Source organism: Phasianus colchicus, chromosome 32 (assembly GCF_987193195.1).
Source record: "Phasianus colchicus chromosome 32, bPhaCol1.hap1.1, whole genome shotgun sequence".
Classification (NCBI taxonomy): Eukaryota; Metazoa; Chordata; class Aves; order Galliformes; family Phasianidae; genus Phasianus; species Phasianus colchicus.
In genome coordinates this window covers 3,409,789-3,432,089 of record NC_143467.1, presented here as the reverse complement: position 1 = coordinate 3,432,089, position 22,301 = coordinate 3,409,789, and the positions used below count along the sequence as shown (strand labels likewise).

Genomic DNA, 22,301 nt, shown 5'->3' with positions numbered 1-22,301 from the left:
TGTGGGGTCTCTATGGGGTCTCTGTGGGTCTCTGTGGGTCTCTGTGGGGTCTCTGTAGTGTATCTGTGCATCTCTATGGGTCTCCCTGTGGGCCATAGTGGTTTCTCTGTGGGGTCTCTATGGGTCCCTATGGGGTCCCTGTGGGTCCCTATTGGATTTGGGGTCCCTATTGGATCTATGGGTCCCTATGGGTTTGGGGGTCACTCTGTGGGGATCCCTATGGGGTTTGGGGTCTCTATTGGTCCCTGTGGGAGTTTAGGGGTCCCTGTGGGTCCCAATGGGGTTTGGGGGTGTCCCTGTGGGTCCTTATGGGGTTTGGGGTCTCTATGGGTCCCAATGGGGTTTGGGGGTGTCCCTGTGGGTCCTCTGGGTCTGGGGTCGCTGACACGCTGCCCTGTTGCAGGCGGGGGGGCCGCGGGCGCCCTTCTCCATGAGGAGGGGGGGAAGATGCGGACGTGGCCCGCGGTGCTGCTGCTGCTGGGGGGGGTCCTCCTGCCCCACTGCCGCCCCCTCCTGTCCTCCCTGCGCATGGGTACGGCCTGCGGGGCGGGGGGGGGAAATGGGGGGGGGGGGAGGATGGAGGTGGGGAGTTGGGGGGGGAAAGGGGGGGAATGGGAGCGTGGGGGGGGGGGGGGCACTGGGGGTAATAGGGGTGAGGGGTTGGGGGGGCACGATGGTGAGACTGTGGGGTGGCAGTGGGGTCTCTGTGGGGCACTGTGGGGTTTCTGTGGGTCTCTGTGGGGTCTCTATGGGTTCCTGTGGGTCTCTGTGGGTCTATATGTGGTCCTTATGGGTCTCAGTGGGGCACATTGGGGTCCTTAGGGATCTCTATGGCTCTCTATGGGGTCTCTGTGGGTCTTTATGCGGTCCCTATGGGGCACAATGGGATTCCTGTGGCTCTCTATGGGTCTCAATGGAGCAGAATGGGATCCCTATGGCTCTCCTCTATGGGTCCCTATGGCTCTCTATGGGTCTCTGTGGATCTCAGTGGGGTCCCTATAGGGTCCCTAGGGGTCTCAATGGGGCACAATGGGATCCCTATGGGTCTCTATTGAACCCTATGGGTCTCTATGGGTCTCTATGGGTCCCTATGGGTCTCTGTGGGTCTCTATGGGTCCCTATGGGTCTCTGTGGGTCCCTGTGGGTCTCTATGGATCTTTATGGGTCTCAGTGGGGCACACTGGGTCCCTATGGGTCTCTGTGGGTCTCTATGGGTTCCTTAGGGGTCTCTGTGGGTCCCTATGGGTTCCTATGGGTCCCTATGGGTCTCTGTGGGTCTCAGTGGGGCACATGGGGTCCCTATGGGTCCTTGTGGATCCCTATGGGTCCCTGTGGGTCTCTGTGGGTCCCTATGGGTTCCTATGGGTCTCTGTGGGTTCCTATGGGTTTCTATGGGTCTCAGTGGGGCACATTGGGTCCCTATGGGTCCCTATGGTCTCTGTGGGTTCCTATGGGTTTCTATGGGTCTCTATGGGTCTCAGTGGGGCACACTGGGTCCCTATGGGTCCCTATGGGTCCCTATGGTCTCTGTGGGTTCCTATGGGTTTCTATGGGTCTCTATGGGTCTCAGTGGGGCACATTGGGTCCCTGTGGGTCCCTATGGTTCACTATGGTCTCTGTGGGTTCCTATGGGTTTCTATGGGTCTCTGTGGGTCTCAGTGGGGCACATTGGGTCCCTGTGGGTCCCTGTGGGTCCCTATGGTCTCTGTGGGTTCCTATGGGTCTCTATGGGTCTCAGTGGGGCACACTGGGTCCCTGTGGGTCCCTATGGTCCCTATGGTCCCTATGGTCTCTGTGGGTCTCTGGGGCGCAGCCGCCATCCTGGACGAGCGCTCGGGCTGCGGGCGGGGGGAGCGGCTGGCGCTGGCGCTGGCGCGGGAGCAGCTGAACGGAGCGCGGGGGGGGCCGCCCCGCGCGCGCCTGGAGGTGGACATCTTCGAGCTGCAGCGCGACAGCCAGTACGAGACCACCGACACCAGTGAGCGCACGCGAGTGTGCAAGGGCGTGCCGGGGGGGGGGTGGGGAAGGGAGGGGGGAGGGAAAAGGAGGGGGTGGAGGGGGGTGCGGAGGGGGAGTGTGCGAGGGGGATGAGTGTGCAAGGGGGTGTGCGAGGCGTGTGCGAAAGGGGAGGGGGTGGGGGTGGTGAAGGGAGGGGGGTGGAGGCAGGTATTGGGGAGGGGGAGGGAGGAGTGTGCGAGGGGGATGAGTGTGCAAGGGGGTGTGCGAGGCGTGTGCGAAAGGGGGAGGGGGGAGGGGAGAGGTGAAGGGTGTGGAAGTGTGGGGCAAGGGTGGAAAGAGTGTGCAAGGGTTGTGCAAGGGGGGGAGAGGGAGGGGAATGGGGAGGATAATATGTGGGGGGATGGGGAAGGGGAATTGTGCAAGGGGTGTGGGGGGCAAGTGTGCAAATAGGTGTGCAAGGGACAAGTGTGCAAATGGGTGTGCAAGAAGGTGGGAGGGGCGCAAGGGGGGTGGGGATGAGACAGTGGGGGGAGAGGGGGCCCCCGTGGAATAATAGGGGATGGGGCAGGATAAGTGTGCAAGGGGCGTGCAAATGGGGGATGAGTGTGCAAATGGTGGTGCGAGAAGGCGGGAGGGGACGGGAAGGGAGAAAGGGGGGGTGGGCGGGAGGTAAGGGGGGGCACGGGGCTGCGTCACGAGGGCGTGAGCGGCGTGCAAAGGGCGGCTGCGTGTGAGTGCACATGTGTGTGAGTGCACACGCGTGTGCCGTGCCGCAGTGTGCCAGCTGCTGCCCAAGGGAGTCGTGTCGGTGCTCGGCCCCGCGCACAGCCCCAGCGCCGCCGCCACCGTCAGCCACATCTGTGGGGAGAAGGAGGTGCGTGCGACACACGCGTGTGCGTGAGTGTGGGTGGGCGTGAGTCTGCAGCAATGACCCCCATGCCCCCCATTGCCCCCATTTTTCCCAATTCCCCCATTGCCCCCAATTGACCCCAGTTGACCCCACTGCTCCCTCTGACCCCATTGCCCCAATGTCCCCATTTCCCCCAATTCCCCCATTGCCCTCATTGCCCCCACTGCCCCCATTGCCCCCATTGTCCCCATTGCCCCCATTGCCCCCCATGGCCCGATTTCCCCCAATTCCCCCAACACCCCCAATGCCCCCATTGCCCCCATCGCCCCCATTGACCTCAATGCCCCCATTTCCTCCAATTCCCCCATTGCCCCCATTGATCTCAATGCCCCCATTGCCCTCATTGCCCCCATTGCCCCCATTGTCTCCATTGCCCCCAATTCCCCCATTGCCCCCCATGGCCCGATTTCCCCCAATTCCCCCAACACCCCCAATCCCCCCCAATGCCCCCATCACCCTTGCTGCCCCCGCTGCCCCCGCTGCCCCGAACGCCGGCGCGGCCCCATTGACCCCCGGCGCAGATCCCGCACATCAAGGTGGGCCCCGAGGAGACCCCCCGGCTGCAGTACCTGCGCTTCGCGGCCGTCAGCCTCTACCCCAGCAACGAGGACGTCAGCGTGGCCCTGGGGCAGCTCCTGCGCAGCTTCCACTGCCCCACCGCCGCGCTGCTCTGCGCCAAGGCCGAGTGTGAGCGGGGCGCGGGGGGGTGGGGGGGTGGGGGATGGGGGATATGGGGGGAACGGGGCAATGGGGGATATGGGGGCATTGGGGCAATAGGGGGAACGAGGCAATGGGGGCAGTGGGGGATATGGGGGTGATGGGGGCGATGGGGGCAATGGGGAGAATGGGGGACATGGGGGGCATGGGGGCAGTGGGGGGAATGGGGCAATGGGGGCAATGGGGGTATTGGGGCAATGGGGGGAATGGGGGCAATGGGGGGAGTGGGGGATATGGGGGGGATGGGGGTATTGGGGGGAATGGGACAATGGGGGTAATGGGGGACATGGGGGACATGGGGGCAATGGGGGATATGGGGGCAGTGGGGGCAGTGGGGGCAGTGGGGGATATGGGGGGAATGGGGGATATGGGGGTATTGGGGCAATGGGGGATATGGGGGCATTGGGGACAATGGGGGCATTGGGGGTAATGGGGTAATGGTGGCAATGGGGGGAAGGGGGGCAATGAGGGGAATGGGGGCAATGGGGGCAGTGGGGGATATGGGGGGAATGGGGCAATAGGGGCAATGGGAGCAATGAGGGGAATGCAGGATATGGGGGTATTGGGGGGAATGGGGCAATGGGGGCAATGGGGGCAGTGGGGGCATTGGGGGACATGGGGACAACGGGGGCAATGGAGGGAATGAGGGTACTGGGGGGAATGGGGCAGTGGGGGCAATGGGGGATATGGGGGCATTGGGGAACATTGGGGTCCATGGGAGCAGTGTGGGAATTGATGGGGGCCATGGGGGCGATGTGGGATTTGATGGGGTCCATGGGGTCAACGGGGGCGATGTGGGAATTAATGGGGTCCATGGGGGCGATGTGGGATTTGATGGGGTCAATGGGGTCCATGGGGGCGATGTGGGAATTGATGGGGTCAATGGGGTCCATGGGGGCGATGTGGGAATTGATGGGGTCAATGGGGTCAATGGGGGCGATGTGGGAATTGATGGGGGTGATGTGGGATTTGATGGGGTCCATGGGGGCGATGTGGGAATTGATGGGGTCCATGGGGGCGATGTGGGATTTGATGGGGTCCATGGGGGCGATGTGGGAATTGATGGGGTCCATGGGGGCGATGTGGGATTTGATGGGGTCCGTGGGGGCGATGGGGGCGATGTGGGAATTAATGGGGTCCGTGGGGGCGATGTGGGATTTGATGGGGTCTGTGGGGGCGATGTGGGATTTGATGGGGTCCATGGGGTCCATGGGGGTGATGTGGGATTTGATGGGGTCCATGGGGGCGATGTGGGAATTGATGGGGTCCATGGGGGCGATGTGGGAATTGATGGGGTCCGTGGGGGCGATGTGGGAATTAATGGGGTCCGTGGGGTCCGTGGGGGCGATGTGGGAATTAATGGGTCCGTGGGGGCGCCGTGCCCGCAGGCCTGCTGCGCCTGGAGGAGCTGGTGCGGCAGTTCCTGATCGCGCGCGAGGCGCTGTCGGTGCGCGTCCTGGACGAGGCGCAGGACCCCACGTCGCTGCTGAAGGAGATCCGCGATGACAAAATCACCACCATCATCATCGACGGCAGCGCCGCCGCCTCCCGGCTCATCCTCAGCAAGGTGGGGGCTGGGGGGGCGGGGGGGAGGGGGGGTGGGGGGGTGGTTGTGGGGCTGGGGGTGGGGGGCTGGGGTGCAGGGTTGGGGTTGGGGGTGGTGGAGTTGGAGGGGGTGGGAGTGGGTGAGGGATGTGGGGCTGGGGCTGGGGGGGCTGGGGGGGTGGGAGTGGGATTGGGGGCGTGGGGCTGGGGGGTGGTGATTGTGGGGCTGGGGGACTGGGGGGCTGGGGTGCAGGGTTGGGGTTGGTGGGTGGGGGGTTGGGGGGGCGGAGTTGGAGGGGGTGGGAGTGGGGTTGGGGGGTGGGGCTGGGGGTCGGGGACTGGGGGGAGTGATTGTGGGGCTGGGGGTGCAGGGTTGGGGGTGGTGGAGTTGGAGGGGGTGGGAGTGGGGCTGAGGGATGTGGGGCTGGGGGGTGGTGGGTGTGGGGTGGGGGCTGTGGGGTTGGAGGGGGTGGTTGTGGGGCTGGGGGTGGGGGGCTGGGGTGCAGGGTTGGGGTGCAGGGTTGGGGTTGAGGGTGGTGGAGTTGGAGGGGGTGGGAGTGGATGAGGGATGTGGGGCTGGGGGGGCTGGGGGGGTGGGAGTGGGATTGGGGGGGTGGGGTTGGGGGGTGGTGATTGTGGGGCTGGGGGTGGAGGGCTGGGGTGCAGGGTTGGGGTTGGGGGTGGTGGAGTTGGAGGGAGTGGGAGTGGGGTTGGGGGCTGGGGATGGGGGGCTGGGGGGAGTGATTGTGGGGCTGGGGGACTGGGGGGCTGGGATGTAGGGTTGGGGTTGGTGAGTGTGGGGTTGGGGGTGGTGGAGTTGGAGGGGGTGGGAGTGGGGCTGAGGTATGTGGGGCTGGGGGTGGGGGGCTGGGGGTGGGGGGTGTGGGGTTGGAGGGGGTGGGAGTGGGGCTGGGGAGCGTGGGGTGGGGGCTGGGTTGGTGGTTATGGGCTGGGAGTTGTGGGGCTGGCAGTGGGGCTGGGGGTGGGTTGGTCGTTGTGGGTTGGTGGTTGTGGGGCGGAGATGTGTGGGTCGCAGCACAGCTCTGTCCCCGTAGGCTTCAGAGCTCGGGATGACGTCCGCCTTCTACACCTACATCCTCACCACCATGGTGCGTGCGGCGATGGGGCGTCGCAGCGGGTCCTCATGGCCCCAGTGTCCCCATAGAGACCCCAATGTCCCCATAGAGCCCCCAGTGTCCCCATAGAGACCCCGATGCCCCCATAGAGACCCCAGTGTCCCCATAGAGACCCCAATGTCCTCATAGAGCCCCCAGTGTCCCCATAGAGACCCCGATGCCCCCATAGAGCCCCCAGTGTCCCCATAGAGGAGCCACAGACACCCAGTGTCCCCATAGAGGACCCAGTGCCCCCATTGCCCCCAACATCCCCATAGCGGACCCAATGCCCCACTGTCTCCATAGAGACCCCAGCGTCCCCATAGAGACCCCAATGCCCCCATAGAGACCCCAGCGTCCCCATAGAGACCCCAGTGTCTCTGTAGAGACCCCAGTGTCCCCATAGAGACCCCAATGTTCCCATAGAGACCCTGATGCCCCCATAGAGACCCCAGTGTCCCCATAGAGCCCCCAATGTTCCCATAGAGACCCCGATGCCCCCATAGAGACCCCAGTATCCCCACTCCCCCCATTCCCCTCATTCCCCCCCACTCCCCCCTTACCCCCCATCCCCCCCCCATTGCCCCCCCCAACCCCCCCACTCCCCCTGCCGCCCCCCCCGGTACCCCTCCCCATTACCCTGCCCCCCCTTACCCCCCGTACCCCCCCATGCCCCCCCCAACCCCCCCACTCCCCCTGCTGCTCCCCTCCCGGTACCCCTCCCCATTGCTCCGCCCCCCCTTACCCCCTCCATTGCCCCCCAACCCCCCACTCCCCCTTACCCCCCCCCAATGTCCCCCCCCAACCCCCCCACTTCCCCCTACCCCCTCCCCCAATGCCCCCCACCCAACCCCCCGACTCCCCCTTACCCCCCCATCTCCCCCCCATGGCCCCCCCCAACCCCCCCACTCCCCCCGCCGCCCCCCCCCCCGGTACCCCTCCCCATTACCCCGCCCCCCCTTCCCCCCCTCATGCCCCCCCCCAACCGCCCCCCCCCCCACGCCCCCCTCCCCCTCCCGCAGGATTTCCCGCTGCTGCGGCTGGACGCGCTGCCCGAGGCTCCGTGCACCGTGCTGGGCTTCTCCATGTTCAACACGAGCCACCCGTTCTACACGGAGTTCGTGCGCAGCCTCAACATGTCGTGGAGGGAGAGCTGCCCTGCGGGGCCGTACCCCGGCCCTGCGGTGAGGGGGGGGCGCGAGGGGGGGGCGCCGGGAGCGGCGGGGGGGGGGGTGGGTCCTGGGGACGGGGGGGGGTCGGTGGGGGGGGGGGGTTGGGGTGGGGGGGGGGACAAAGCTTCGGGGGGGCTGGGAGGGGGACAAGGCTTGGGGGGGGGGGGTACTGAAATCTCGGGGGGGGGGGGGTCTCCAAAATCCCCGCGGGGCCGCCGTAGGTCTGTGGGGCGGCTGTGGGGCGGCTGGGATCGAGGAGGACGCCCCCACCCCACAGCGCTGCCCCCATCCCACAGAGTCCCTGTGATCCCATAACGACGCCCCACCCACCCCAAAAAGACGCCCCCCCCATAACGACGCCCCCCACCCCATAACAACGCCCCCCACCCTATAACGACGCCCCCCCATAACGACGCCCCCCCCACCCGGTAATGATGCCCCCCCCGCCCCATAACGACGCCCCCCCACCCGATAACGACGCCCCTCCCACCCCATAGCGACGCTCCCCCCCCATAACGACGCCCCCCGCCCCATAACGACGCCCCCCCACCCGATAACGACGCCCCTCCCACCCCATAGCGACGCCCCTCCATAACGACGCCCCCCGCCCACAACCCCCCCCATAACGACGATCCCCTCCCCCAACGACGCCCCCCGCCCACAACCCCCGCCTCCATCACGACGCCCCCCCACCCGATAAAGATGCCCCCCCCGCCCCATAACGACGCCCCCCGCCCACGACCCCCGCCTCCGTCACGACGCCCCCCCACCCGATAACGACGCCCCTCCCACCCCATAGCGACGCCCCCCCCATAACGACGGCCCCCGCCCACAACCCCCGCCTCCATCACGACGCCCCCCCCCATAGCAACGCCCCCCCCATAAGGACGCCCCCCCCCCACAACCCCGCCCCCCCCACAACCCCGCCCCCCCCCAACGACGCCCCCCGCCCGCAGCTGTCGGCGGCGCTGCTGTTCGACGCGGTGCACGTGGTGGTCGGGGCGGTGCGGGAGCTGAACCGCAGCCAGGAGATCGGCGTCCGCCCGCTGGCCTGCAGCTCCCCCAGCATCTGGCAGCACGGCACCAGCCTGATGAACTACCTGCGCATGGTGGGCGGCCCCGCAACAAACACGGGGGGACCCCAAACCCAGTGGGAGGGCAAGAAAACCCGATGGGAGGGCATGGAACCCAATGGGAGAACCCCAAACCCTATGGGATGATGAACTACCTGCGCATGGTGGGCGGCCCCGCAACAAACACGGGGGGGACCCAGACCCTATGGGGGAACCCCAAACCCTATGGGGGAACCCCAAACCCAGTGGGAGGGCATGGAACCCAAAGGGAGGGCATGGAACCCGATGGGAGGGCATGGAACCCAATGGGAGAACCCCAAACCCTATGGGATGATGAACTACCTGCGCATGGTGGGCCGCCCCGCCCCAAACACGGGGGGGACCCAGACCCTATGGGGGGACCCCAAACACAAGGGGGGACCCCAAACCCTATGGGAGGGCATGGAACCCAAAGGGGGAACCCAAAGCCCATCGGGCCACCTGAAACCACCAACCTGGGTCCCCATCCCTGTGTCCCCCCCCCAAACACCCCCCACGTCCCTCACACCCCCCATATCCCCCACATCCCCCACACCCCCCATACCCCCCAAATCCCCACATTCCCCACACTCCCCCACACCCCCCATATGCCCCCATATCCCCCCATATGCCCCCATATCCCCTATATCCCAACACACCCCCCAAATCCCCTCACCCCCCATATCCCCCCATATTCCCCCATAACCCCTGTACCCCCCCCACCCCCCCCACCCCCCACATCCCCCCCCCCGTGCCCCCCCCCGCAGGTGGAGTACGACGGGCTGACGGGCCGCGTGGAGTTCAACAGCAAAGGGCAGCGCACGAATTACACCCTGCACGTGCTGGAGAAGGGGCGGGACGGGCACCGCGAGGTGAGCCTGCGCCTGCCCCACGGCTGCCCCATAGCTGCCCCATAGCTGCCCCACGGCTGCCCCACGGCTGCCCCATAGCTGCCCCACGGCTGCCCCATAGATACCCCATGGCTGCCCCATGGCTGCCCCATAGATACCCCACGGCTGCCCCATAGATACCCCATAGTTGCCCCATAGATACCCCATGGCTGCCCCACGGCTGCCCCATAGCTGCCCCATAGATACCCCATGGCTGCCCCATGGCTGCCCCATAGCTGCCCCATGGCTGCCCCATGGCTGCCCCATAGATACCCCATGGCTGCACCATAGATACCCCAGAGCTGCCCCATAGATACCCCATGGCTGCCCCATGGCTGCCCCATAGATACCCCAGAGCTGCCCCATGGCTGCCCCATAGATACCCCATGGCTGCCCCATAGATATCCCAGAGCTGCCCCATAGATACCCCACGGCTGCCCCATAGCTACCCCATGGCTGCCCCAAGGCTGCCCCATAGCTACCCCATGACGGCCCCATAGCTGCCCCATAGATACCCCATGACTGCCCCATAGATAGTCCAAAGATACCCCATAGATACCCCATGACGGCCCCATAGCTGCCCCACACCGCCCCATGGCTGAGCTGTGGCTGACCAGTGAGTTTCTTTGAGGTCCCGTTGGGGTCTCCGCTGGGATCTCCATTGGGGTCCCTTTGGGGTCCTTTTGGGTCCCATTGGGGTCCCATTGGGGTCCCTTTGGGGTCCCTTTGGGTCCCATTGGGGTCCCATTGGGGTCCCTTTGGGGTCATTTTGGGGTCCTGTTGGGGTCCCATTGGGGTCCCTTTGGGGTCGTTTTGGGGTCCCATTGGGGTCCGTTTGTGGCCCCTTTAAGGTCCGTTTGTGGCTCCTTTGGTGTCCCTTTGGGGTCCCATTGGGGTCCCTTTGGGTCCCTTTGTGGCTCCTTTGGTGTCCCTTTGGGGTCCCGTTGGGGTCCCTTTGGGTCCCTTTGTGGCCCCGTTGGGATCCCTTTGGGGTTCCATTGGGGTCCTTTTGGGGTCCCTTTGGGGTCCCGTTAGGGTCCCATTGGGGTCCCGTTGGAGTCCTTTTGGGGTCCCCTTGGGGTTCCGTTGGGGTCCTGTTGGGGTCCCGTTGGGGTCCCTTTGGGGTCCTTTTGGGGTCCCGTTGGGGTCCTGTTGGGGTCCCGTTGGGGTCCTTTTGCTGTCCCTTTGGGGTCCCATTGGGGTCCTTTTGGGGTCCCGTTGGGATCCCTTTGGGGTCCCACTGGGTCCCATTGGGGTCCCATTGGGGTCCTTTTGGGGTCCCGTTGGGGTCCTTTTGGGGTCCTTTTGCTGTCCCTTTGGGGTCCCGTTGGGGTCCTTTTGGGGTCCCATTGGGGTCCCGTTGGAGTCCTTTTGGGGTCCTGTTGGGGTCCCGTTGGGGTCCTTTTGCTGTCCCTTTGAGGTCCCATTGGGGTCCTTTTGGGGTCCTTTTGGGGTCCCTTTGGTGTCCCTTTGGGGTCCCATTGGGGTCCCATTGGGGTCCCTTTGGGTCCCACTGTCCTTGCCCGCAGGTGGGTGTGTGGCACTCCAACCGCACGCTGGCCATGAACGCCACCTCGCTGTCCCTCAACGCGTCCGACAGCCTGGCCAACAAAACCCTCATCGTCACCACCATCCTGGTGCGCTCCCGGCCGGGGGGGCGGGGGGTGGGGGGGTCTATGGGGGTCTCGTGGGGGGGTCCGACGGGGGTCCTGGGGGGCGTCAGGGGAGTTTGGGGGCTCCTACGGCCAACCAGACCCCGGTGGTCACCGTCATCCTGGCGCGCTGCTGGGTCTGGGGGTCCTGGGGGGTCCTGGGGGGTCTTAGGGAAGTTCTGGGGGTCCCAAGAGTTCTTGAGGGGTTCTGAGGGTCTTGTGGGGGTCCTGGGGGGTCCTGGGGGGTTCTGCAGTGGTTTTCCATTGGGATTCCTGCTGGGGTCTCCATCAGGGTCCCTTTGGGGGTCTCCATCGGGTGCCCTTTGGGGTCTCCCTTAGGGTCCCTATTGGGGTCCCTTTGGGGGTCTCCATTGGGGTCCCTTTTGGGTTCCCGTTGGGGGTCTCCATCAAGGTCCCCTTTAGGGTCTCCATGGGGTCCTCGTTAGGGTCTCCCTTAGGGTCTCCATTGGGGTCCTTCTGGGGTCTCCATCGGGTTCCCTTTGGGGTCTCCCTTAGGGTCTCCATGGGGTCCCTTTGGGGGTCCCCTTTGGGGGTCCCCTTTGGGGGTCTCCCTTAGGGTCCCTATTGGGGTCCCTTTGGGGGTCTCCGTCGGGTCCCCTTTGGGGTCTCCATTGGGGTCTCCATTGGGGTCTCCCTTAGGGTCTCCATTGAGGTCCCCTTTGGGGGTCTCCATTGGGGTCTCCATTGGAGTCCTTTTGGGGTCTCCATGGGGTCCCTTTGGGGGTCTCCATTGGGGCCTCCCTTAGGGTCCCTATCGGGGTCTCTTTGGGGGTCTCCATTGGGGTCTCCCTTACGGTCCCTATTGGGGTCCCTTTTGGGGTCTCCGTTGGGTCCCCTTTGGGGTCTCCATTGGAGTCCCCATTGGGTCCCCTTTGGGGGTCTCCATTGGGGTCTCCCTTAGGGTCCCTATTGGGGTCCCTTTGGGGGTTTCCATTGGGGTCCTTTTGGGGTCTCCATGGGGTCCCTTTGGGGGTCTCCATTGGGGTCTCCCTTAGGGTCTCCATCGAGGTCCCCTTTGGGGGTCTCCCTTGGGGTCTCCATTGGGGTCCCTATTGGGGTCCTGTTGGGGGTCTCCATTGGGGTCCCTTTGGGGGTCTCCATTGGGGTCCTTTTGGGGTCTCCATGGGGTCCCTTTTGGGGTATCCATTGGGGTCTCCCTTAGGGTCCCTATTGGGGTCCTTTTGGGGTCTCCATGGGGTCCCTTTGGGGGTCTCCATTGGGGTCTCCCTTAGGGTCTCCATCGAGGTCCCCTTTGGGGGTCTCCCTTGGGGTCTCCATTGGGGTCCCTATTGGGGTCCCGTTGGGGGTCTCCGCGGGGTCCCCTCTGGGGTCTCCGTCAGGCTCCCCGAGGCGCCCCTCGCTGACCGCCGCCCCCCCAGGAGAACCCGTACGTGATGCGGGTGGGGGGCGCGGGCGGCGCGGAGCGCTACGAGGGCTTCTGCGTGGACATGCTGCGCGAGCTGGCCGCGCTGCTCAAGTTCCGCTTCCGGCTGAAGCTCGTGGACGACGGGCTGTACGGCGCGCCCGAGCCCAACGGCTCCTGGACCGGCATGGTGGGCGAGCTCATCAACAGGGTGCGTGGGGGGGTCATCAACAGGGGGCGTGGGGGGGTCATCAACAGGGGGCGTGGGGGGGCGAGCTCATCAACAGGGGGCGTGGGGGGGTCATCAACAGGGGGCGTGGGGGGGTCAGCAAGGGGGGGTGTGGGGGGGGGCGAGCTCATCAACAGGGGGCGTGGGGGGGTCATCAACAGGGGGCGTGGGGGGGTCATCAACAGGGGGGCGTGGGGGGGGTCATCAACAGGGGGCGTGGGGGGGGTCATCAACAGGGGGTGTGGGGAGGTCAGCAAGGGGGGGCTTGGGGGGGGGCGAGCTCATCAACAGGGGGTGTGGGGGGGGCAAGGGGGGGTGGGGGGGGCGAGCTCATCAACAGGGTGCGTGGGGGGGGCGAGCTCATCAACAGGGGGCGTGGGGGGGGTCATCAACAGGGGGCGTGGGGGGGTCAGCAACGGGGGGGCTTGGGGGGGGGCAAGCTCATCAACAGGGTGCATGGGGGGTCAGCAAGGGGGGCGTGGGGGGGGCGAGCTCATCAACGGGGGGTGTGGGGGGCGAGGGGGGGTGGGGGGGGTGAGCTCATCAACAGGGGGCGTTGGGGGGGGGTCATCAACGGGGGGTGTGGGGGGGCGGCAATTGGGGGGGGGGGGTCATCAACAGGGTCTCCATTGGAGTCTCTGTTGGGGTCTCCATTGGGGTCTCTATTGGGGTTTCCGTTGGGTTCTCAATTGGGGTCTTTATTGGGATCTTTATTGGGATCTCCATTGGGATCTCCATTGGGATCTCCATTGAGGTTTCCACTGGGGTTTCCATTGGGGTCTCTATTGGGTTCTCTATTGGGGTCTCCTTTGGGATCTTCATTGGGATCTCCATTGGAATCTCCATTGGGTTTTCCATTGATGTCCTATTGGGATCTCCATTGGGGTCTCCATTGGTTCTCTATTGGGGTTTCCATTGAGGTCTCCATTGGGGTCTCCATTGGGGTCTCTATTGGGGTCTTCATTGGGGTCTCTATTGGGGTCTTCATTGGGATCTCCATTGGGGTCTCCATTGGGGTCTCCATTGGGATCTCTATTGGGATCTCCATTTGTATCTCTATTGGGGTCTCCATTGGGTTTCCATTGGTGTCTTTATTGGGATCTCCATTGGGGTCTCTGTGGGGGTTTCCATTGAGGTCTCCACTGGGGTCTCCATTGAGGTCTCCATTGGGGTCTCCGTTGGGGTCTCCGTTGGGGTCTCCGTTGGGCTCCCTATTGAAGCCCCCACGGAGGCCCCACTGGGCTCAGCCCTGAGCCCCCCCGTTGCCCCCCCAGAAGGCCGACCTGGCGGTGGCCGCTTTCACCATCACAGCCGAGCGGGAGAAGGTGATCGACTTCTCCAAACCCTTCATGACGCTGGGGATCAGCATCCTGTACCGCGTGCACATGGTACGGGGCCGGGGGGGGAGGGGGGGGCGGGGGGAGGTGGGGGGGGGGCCGGGGGTCTCACGCCGTGTCCCCGCAGGGCCGCAAGCCGGGGTATTTCTCCTTCCTAGACCCCTTCTCGCCCGCCGTGTGGCTCTTCATGCTGCTCGCATACCTGGCCGTCAGCTGCGTGCTCTTCCTCGCCGCGCGGTGAGGGGGGGCCCGAGGGGGGGGGGAAAAGGGGGGGGGTCCTGAAAAGGGAGACTGGAAATGTGTCTGCTTGGGGGTGGGGGGGGGGCTCAGAGTGGTGCAGAGGGGCAAATTGGGGGGGGGGGTCCTGAAAAATCCCTGCCCTGGGGAGACTGGAAATGCGTCCGCTTGGGGGTGGGGGGGGGGCTCAGAGTGGTGCAGAGGGGCAGATTGGGGGGGGGGGAGTCGGAGTGGGGCTGGGGGGCGGTTTGGGGCTGGGGGGGTCGATGTGGGTCTCAGGGGGGCAGCTGTGGGGCTGGGGTTATTCTGGGTCACCCTATGGGGTCCCCACAGGAACTGGGGGTCAGGGCTGGGGGCTGGGGTCTTCCTCTGGGGTCTCTGTAGGATCTGGGGGTCGGGGGGGGTCCTGCGTCCCCCTTTGGGGTCATGAGGTCAGCAGGTCTCCTTATGGGGTCTCTATAGGTTTTGAGGTTCAGGGAGGTCCTCGGTCCTCCTATGGGACCCCCGTGATTATGGGGCTTCAGGGGGGTCCTGGATCTCCCTATGGGGTCCCTGTAGGATTTGGGGGTTGGTGGGTCTGGGGTCTCCCTACGGGGTCCCTATAGGATTTGGGGATGGGGGGTTCCTGGGTCCCCCTATGGGGTCATGGTGTCAGGGGGTCTCCCTGTGGGGTCCCTGTGGGATTTGGGGATCAGGGGGATCTGGGTTCTTCCTATGGGGTCTGTATAGGAACTGGGGGTTGGTGGGTCTGGGGTCTCCCTACAGTGTCCCTGTAGGATTTGGGGATCGGGGGGGGTCCTGGGTCCCCCTATGGGGTCACGGTGTCAGGGGGTCTCCCTATGGGGGGTCTCTATAGGACTTGGGGATTGGTGGGTCTGGGGTCTCCCTGTGGAGTCCCTATGGGATTTGGGGATCAGGGGGATCTGGGTTCTTCCTGTGGGGTCTGTATAGGATTTGGGGGTTGCGGGGATCTGGGTTCTTCCTATGGGGTCCCTATCGGATTTGGTGAGTCTGGGGTCTCCCTGTGGGGTCCCTATAGGATCAGGGCTGTCCCTCCACATCCCCCCCCATCCGGGGGTCCCTGACGCCCCGTGCCCCCCCAGGCTGAGCCCCTACGAGTGGTACAACCCCCACCCGTGCCTGCGGGAGCGGCGCGAGCTGCTGGAGAACCAGTACACCCTGGGGAACAGCCTGTGGTTCCCCGTGGGGGGGTTCATGCAGCAGGGCGCCGAGGTGATGCCCAGGGCCTTGTCCACGCGGTGCGTCAGCGGCGTCTGGTGAGCGGGGGGGGGCGGGGGGGGGCTGTGGGGAGGGGGGGGGTCTGGGGAGGGGAGGGGGTGGGGGGGGCTGTGGGGTGCGGGGGTGGTGAGTAGGGGGGTCTGGTGAGCGGGGGGGGTGGGGGGGGGGCTGTGGGGGGGGGGTCTGGGGAGGGGGGGGGTGGGGGGGGCTGTGGGGTGCGGGGGGTGGTGAGTAGGGGGGGTGTCTGGTGAGCAGGAGGGGCAGGGGGGGGGCTGTGGGGAGGGGGCAGTGGTGAGTGGGGGCGTGGGGGGGGCTGTGGGGGGGTAGATTGAGTGAGGGGGGGAGTCTGGTGGGGGGGGGGGGGCAGGGTGGTGAGTGGGGTGGGGGTGTTGGTGAGTGGGAGGGGAGGGGGGGCTGTGGGGTGGGGGGGTTGGTGAGTGGGGGGGGGCGGGGTGGTGAGTGAGGTGGGGGGGGGTCTGGTGAGTGGGGGGGGGCGGGAGGGGGCTGTGGTGGGGGGGAGATTGAGTGAGGGGGGGAGTCTGGTGGGGGGGGGCAGGGTGGTGAGTGGGGATGGGCAAGGGGGCTGTGGGGTGGGGGGGGTCTGGTGAGCGGGTGGGGTGGGGGGGGAGCAGGGGGGTGGGGGGGTTGGGGAGTGGGGAGGGGCAGGGTGGTGAGTGGGGTGGGGGGGTTGGTGAGTGGGGGGGGAGGGGGGGACTGGGGCAGGGGGGGTGAGTGGGGTGGGGCAGGGTGGTGAGTGGGGGGGGGGTCTGGTGAGTGGGGGGGGGCGAGGGGGGCTGTGGGGTGGGGGGGGTGGTGAGTTGGGGGGGTGGGGTGGTGAGTGAGGTGGGGGGGGTTGGTAAGTGGGGTGGGGTGGGGGGCTGTGGGGTCTCTGTGTGGGGGTGGGGTTATGGTGAGCGGGGGGGTCGTTGTGGGGCAGAGCTGTGGGTCTTCATGGGATGTGGGGGGCTGTGTGTCTGTCTGGGCTGTGCGTGGCTTCTGTCTGTCTGGGCTGTAGGTCTGTCTGTACTCTGTGTGGCTGTGTGTCTGTCTGGGCAGTGTGTGGCTGTCCGTCTGTCTGGGCTGTAGGTCTGTTTGGATTGTGTGTGGCTGTCCATCTGTCTGGGCTGTGCGGCTGTCTGTCTGTCTGGGCGGTGTGCGGCTGTGCGCCTGTCTGGGCGGTGTGTCCGTCCGTCCGTCCGTCTGTGCGCGGCCGCGGGCGCCGCGGTGCCCCGTCTGACGGCGCTGCGCAGGTGGGCCTTCACCCTCATCATCATCTCGTCGTACACCGCCAACCTGGCGGCCTTCCTGACGGTGCAGCGCATGGAGGCGCCCATCGAGTCGGCCGACGACCTGGCGGACCAGACGGACATCGAGTACGGCACCATCCACGCCGGCTCCACCATGACCTTCTTCCAGGTGCGCCGCGGTCCTCCCAGCGCGGGCCGGGTCCTCCAACCCCATCCCGGCTCCTCCAGCTCCATCCCAGGTCCTCCAACCCCATCCCGGCTCCTCCAGCTCCATCCCAGGTCCTCCCAGCGCGGGCCGGGTCCTCCAACCCCATCCCAGGTCCTCCAGCTCCATCCCAGGTCCTCCAACCCCATTCCAGGTCCTCCATCTCCATCCCAGGTCCTCCAACCCCATCCCGGGTCCTCCAGCTCCATCCCAGGTCCTCCAACCCCATCCCGGCTCCTCCAGCTCCATCCCAGGTCCTCCAACCCCATCCCAGGTCCTCCAGCTCCATCCCATTTCCTCCAACCCCATCCCAGGTCCTCCAGCTCCATCCCAGGTCCTCCAACCCCATCCCAGGTCCTCCAACCCCATCCCGGGTCCTCCAGCTCCATCCCAGGTCCTCCCAGCGCGGGCCGGGTCCTCCAACCCCATCCCGGGTCCTCCAACCCCATCCCGGATCCTCCAACCCCATCCCGGGTCCTCCAACCCCATCCCAGGTCCTCCAACCCCATCCCACAGCCCCTCAACCCCAACCCCACAACCCCAAACCCACCCCAACCCCCATATCCCCAACCCAACCCAGCCCCACAACCCCAACCCCACAACCCAACCCAACCCAACCGCACAACCCAGCCCCACAACCCAGCCCCACCACCCAACCCGCCCCGCCCCCCGCAGAACTCGCGCTACCAGACGTACCAGCGGATGTGGAACTTCATGCACTCCAAGCACACAACCCCATAACTCAACCCAACCCAGCCCCACAACCCAGCCCCACAACCCAACTCAACCCAACCCAACCCAGCCCCACAACCCAACCCAATTCAAACCAACGTAATCCAACCCAGCCCCACAACCCAGCCGCACAACCCCAGCCCCACAACCCCAACCCAACCCAATTCAACCCAACCCAACCCAACCCAACCCCACAACCCAGCCCCACAACCCAACCCAACCCAACCCAGCCCCACAACCCAACCCAACCCAGCCCCACCACCCAACCCGCCCCGCCCCCCGCAGAACTCGCGCTACCAGACGTACCAGCGGATGTGGAACTTCATGCACTCCAAGCAGCCGTCGGTGTTCGTCAAGAGCACGGAGGAGGGCATCGCCCGCGTGCTCAACTCGCGCTACGCCTTCCTGCTGGAGTCCACCATGAACGAGTTCCACCGCGGGCACAACTGCAACCTGACCCAGATCGGGGGGCTGCTGGACACCAAGGGATACGGGATCGGGATGCCTCTGGGTATGGGGTTATGGGGTGGTCATGGGGTTATGGGGCTGCTGGACACCAAGGGATACGGGATCGGGATGCCTCTGGGTATGGGGTTATGGGGTGGTCATGGGGTTATGGGGCTGCTGGACACCGAGGGATACGGGATCAGGATGCCTCTGGGTATGGGGTTGTGGGGTTATGGGGTGGCCATGGGGTTATGGGGTGGTTGTGGGGTTATGGGGCTGCTGGACACCAAGGGATACGGGATCAGGATGCCTCTGGGTATGGGGGATTTCTGTATGGGGTTATGGGGCTATGGTGCTGCTGGACACCGAGGGATACGGGATCGGGATGCCTCTGGGTATGGGGTTGTGGGGTTATGGGGTGGGTATGGGGTTGTGGGGTGGGTATGGGGGTATGGGGTTACAGCTGCAACCTGACCCAGATCAGGGGGCTGCTGGACACCAAGGGATACGGGATCGGGATGCCTCTGGGTATGGGGTTGTGGGGGATTCCTGTATGGGGTTATGGGGCTGCTGGACACCGAGGGTTGCTATGGGGCTGTGTGTCTATGGGGTGGTGTTTCTATGGGGCGCTGCGGAGGGGTCCTATGTTGCCCCCCCCCCCTTTTAGGGTCTCCGTTCCGGGATGAGATCACCTTGGCCATCCTACAGCTGCAGGAAAACAACCGGCTGGAGATCCTGAAGCGGAAGTGGTGGGAGGGGGGGCGATGCCCCAAGGAGGAGGACAGGAGGGCCAAAGGTGGGGGGCGGGGGGGGGGCTATGAGGGAATGGGGGGGGATGGGGGGCGATGGGGTGGGCATGGGGGGAATGGGGGGGGGGGTTGGGGGTGGCCATAGTGGGGGGGGGGGGGGGCTATGGGGTGGATGAGGGAAATGGGGGGGTGTGGGGGGGAATGGGGGGGGTTGGGGGGGGCTATGGGGTGGATGGGGGAAATGGGGGGGTATGGGGGGGGGTTATGGGAGTATGGGGGGGAATGGGGGGGGTTAGGGGTGGCCATAGGGGGTGATGGGGGGGTTATGGTGTGGATGGGGGAAATGGGGGGGTTTGGGGGGGGTTGTGGGGGTATGGGGGGGAATGGGGGGGTTGGGGGTGGCCATGGGGGGTGATGGGGGGGGCTATGGGGGGGCATGGGGGGGGGTTATGGGAGTATGGGGGGGAATGGGGTGGGTTGGGGGTGGCCATGGGGGCCGATAAGGGGGGGTCATGGGGGGGGGAAGGCTGCCACGGGGGGTGGGGGAGGCGATAAGAGAGGCTATGGGGTGGGGGCGGCCATGGGGGCGGATGGGGGGGGCTTTGGGGGGGTAGAGGGGGAATAGGGGGGGCTGTGGGGGGGGAAGGGGAGGGGGGGCAGCCATGGGGGGGGTTATGGGGGGGCTTAAGAGGGGTGGCCGTGAGGGGGGGATGGGGGGCAGTGATATGGGGGGGGGGGCATTGGGGGCAGCCACGAGGGGGGGCTGTGGGGCGGCCTATGGGGTCGTCGTGGGACCCACATGGGGTGGACGCCCCCCCCCCCAGGGCTGGGCATGGAGAACATCGGGGGGATTTTCGTGGTGCTGGTGGGGGGGCTCGTCCTCGCCGTCCTCGTGGCGCTCGTGGAATTCGTGTGGTCCAGCAGGAGGTCGGCGGAGAGGGAGGAGGTGAGGGGGGGGCGGGGGGGGGGGGGGCATCACCGGGCTGCTGGGGGGTCTCTGGGGGGGGGGGGGGGGGGAATTGGGGGGAATTGGGGGCATTTTGGGGTTGTTAGGGGGACACCGTTGTGGGTCACTGTGGGCTCACCAGGGACTCACCATAGTGTCACTATAGACTCACCATACGCTCACCATAGACTCACCATCGACTCACCATGGGTTCACTGTGGACTCACCATAGACTCACCATAGACTCACTATAGACTCACCATAGTCTTACTATAGACTCACCATAGACTCACCATAGACTCACTATGGACTCACCATAGACTCACTATAGACTCACTATAGTCTTACTATAGACTCACCATCGACTCACCATGGACTCACTATGGACTCACCATGACTCACTGTGGCCTCACTATAGTCTCACCATAGTCTCACAATAGACTCACTACAGACTCACCACAGCCTCACTATAGACTCACAATAGACTCACTGTGGACTCACCACAGCCTCGCTATGGTCTATCACCATAGTCTCACCATAGCCTCACTATAGACTCACCGTAGTCTCACCGTAGGCTCACCATAGACTCACCATGGACTCACCATAGTCTCACCATAGACTCACCATAGACTCACTATGGACTCACTATGGTTTCACTATGGTCTCACCATAGTCTCACAATAGGCTATGGACTCACTCACTATGGTCTCACAATAGACTCACTATGGACTCACCATAGACTCACTATCGACTCACCATAGTCTCACTGTAGACTCACTATAGACTCACCATAGACTCACTGTAGACTCACTATGGACTCCCTGTGGTTTCACTATGGTCTCACTATAGTCTCACTATAGACACCATAGACTCACTGTGGCCTCACTATAGACTCACTACAGCTTCACTATAGACTCACCATAGACTCACTATGGCCTCACCATAGACTCACCATAGTCTCACAATAGACTCACAGTAGACTCACCGTAGACTCACTATGGACTCACTATAGTCTCACAATAGACTCACCATAGACTCACCACAGCTTCACTATAGACTCACGATGGACTCACTACGGACTCACCATAGACACACCATTGACTTACTATGGCCTCACAATAGACTCACCATAGTCTCACTGTAGACTCACCATAGACTCACAATAGTCTCACAATTGACTCACTACAGACTCACCATAGCCTCACTATGGACTCACCATAGACTCACTATGGCCTCACCATGGACTCACTACAGACTCACCATAGTCTCACCATAGACTCACTATGGCCTCACTATTGTTTCACTATGGCCTCACCATAGTCTCACCATAGACTCACCATGGCCTCACCATAGTCCCACCATAGACTCACCATAGTCTCACCATAGTCTCACCATAGACTCACCACAGTCTCACCATAGTCTCACCATATACTCACCATGGCCTCACCACAGTCTCACCACAGTCTCACCATAGCCTCACCATAGTCTCACCTTAGTCTCACCATAGACTCACCACAGCCGCACCACAGCCTCACCATAGCCTCACCATAGTCTCACCACAGTCTCACCATAGTCTCACCACAGTCTCACCCCAGCCTCACCCCAGCCGCACCGCAGCCGCACCGCAGCCTCACACCGATCTCCGTCTGCCCCCCCCAGCTGTCGGTGTGCACCGAGCTGCTCCAGGAGCTGCGCAGCGCCGTTTCCTGCCGCCGCCCCCCCCGCTCCCGCCGCCGCCGCCGCCCCCCCCGGAGCCACGGAGGCCCCCCCCCCCCTCCCCACCCCCCCCCGCCCCAAATGCGGTTCAGCAACGGGAAGCTTTACTCCGGGACCCCCGACGTGGGGGGGGCGGGGGGGGCGACCGGCGCGGCCGCGACGACGACGACGATGATGACGGCGACGGCGGCGGGGGGGGGCGGGGGGGGGGTCGTCGGCGGGGGGGTGGTCGGGGGGGGCCCCCCCCCTCAGTGCACCCATATCCGGGTTTGCCCCGAGTGCCGCCGCATCCAAGCGCTGCGCGGGGCCCCCCCCGGAGCGACGGGACCCCCCCCGGCGCGGGGAGCCCCCCCGAGTGGAGACGGGGGGGGGGCGAACGAGTGACCCCCCCCCTCCTACCCACCCCCCCCAAAAAAAGGAAGCGTGCCCCCCCCCCCATCCTTTATTATACCCCCCCCCCCTTTGTACGCCGCAGGACAAAACGGGGGGGGGGCAAAAAAAAGGATCCCCCGCCCGCCCCCCCCCACAAGAAGAAAAAAGGAGGGACGAGGAATTGGGGGGCAGGAAAAAAAAAAAAAGGGGGGGGGTGCATAAAAAAAGGGGGGGGGGCAAAAAGGGGGGGGCCGTGTGCAAAGGGGGGGGGGACAAGGAGGGGGGGGGGGGGCACCGAAGGAGGCGAAAAAGAGGGGAGGGGGGGTAGAAAAAGGGGGGCTGAAAACTGGGGGGGTGACGGCGGGGGGGGGGCAGCGGAAAAAGGGGGGAGCCCTCATTTCCCCCCCCCA

The 22,301-nt window shown here is 65.0% G+C and overlaps 1 protein-coding gene across 1 annotated transcript; it reads left to right on the top strand.

Moving 5' to 3' along the window:
• Nucleotides 1-353: 353 nt before the first annotated feature.
• Nucleotides 354-21,903, top strand: GRIK5 (glutamate ionotropic receptor kainate type subunit 5). The gene is made up of 19 exons (XM_090128089.1): nucleotides 354-532; nucleotides 1,814-1,978; nucleotides 2,736-2,833; nucleotides 3,391-3,556; nucleotides 4,975-5,153; nucleotides 6,187-6,240; nucleotides 7,269-7,430; nucleotides 8,375-8,527; nucleotides 9,277-9,381; nucleotides 10,929-11,036; nucleotides 12,452-12,646; nucleotides 13,939-14,052; nucleotides 14,129-14,238; nucleotides 15,342-15,515; nucleotides 16,728-16,893; nucleotides 17,947-18,172; nucleotides 18,776-18,904; nucleotides 19,682-19,803; nucleotides 21,463-21,903. Exons 1-19 carry the CDS (start codon nucleotides 448-450, stop codon nucleotides 21,901-21,903), a joined length of 2,952 nt encoding a protein of 983 aa, XP_089984215.1. The 5' UTR covers nucleotides 354-447.
• The last annotated feature ends 398 nt before the right edge of the window (nucleotides 21,904-22,301 follow it).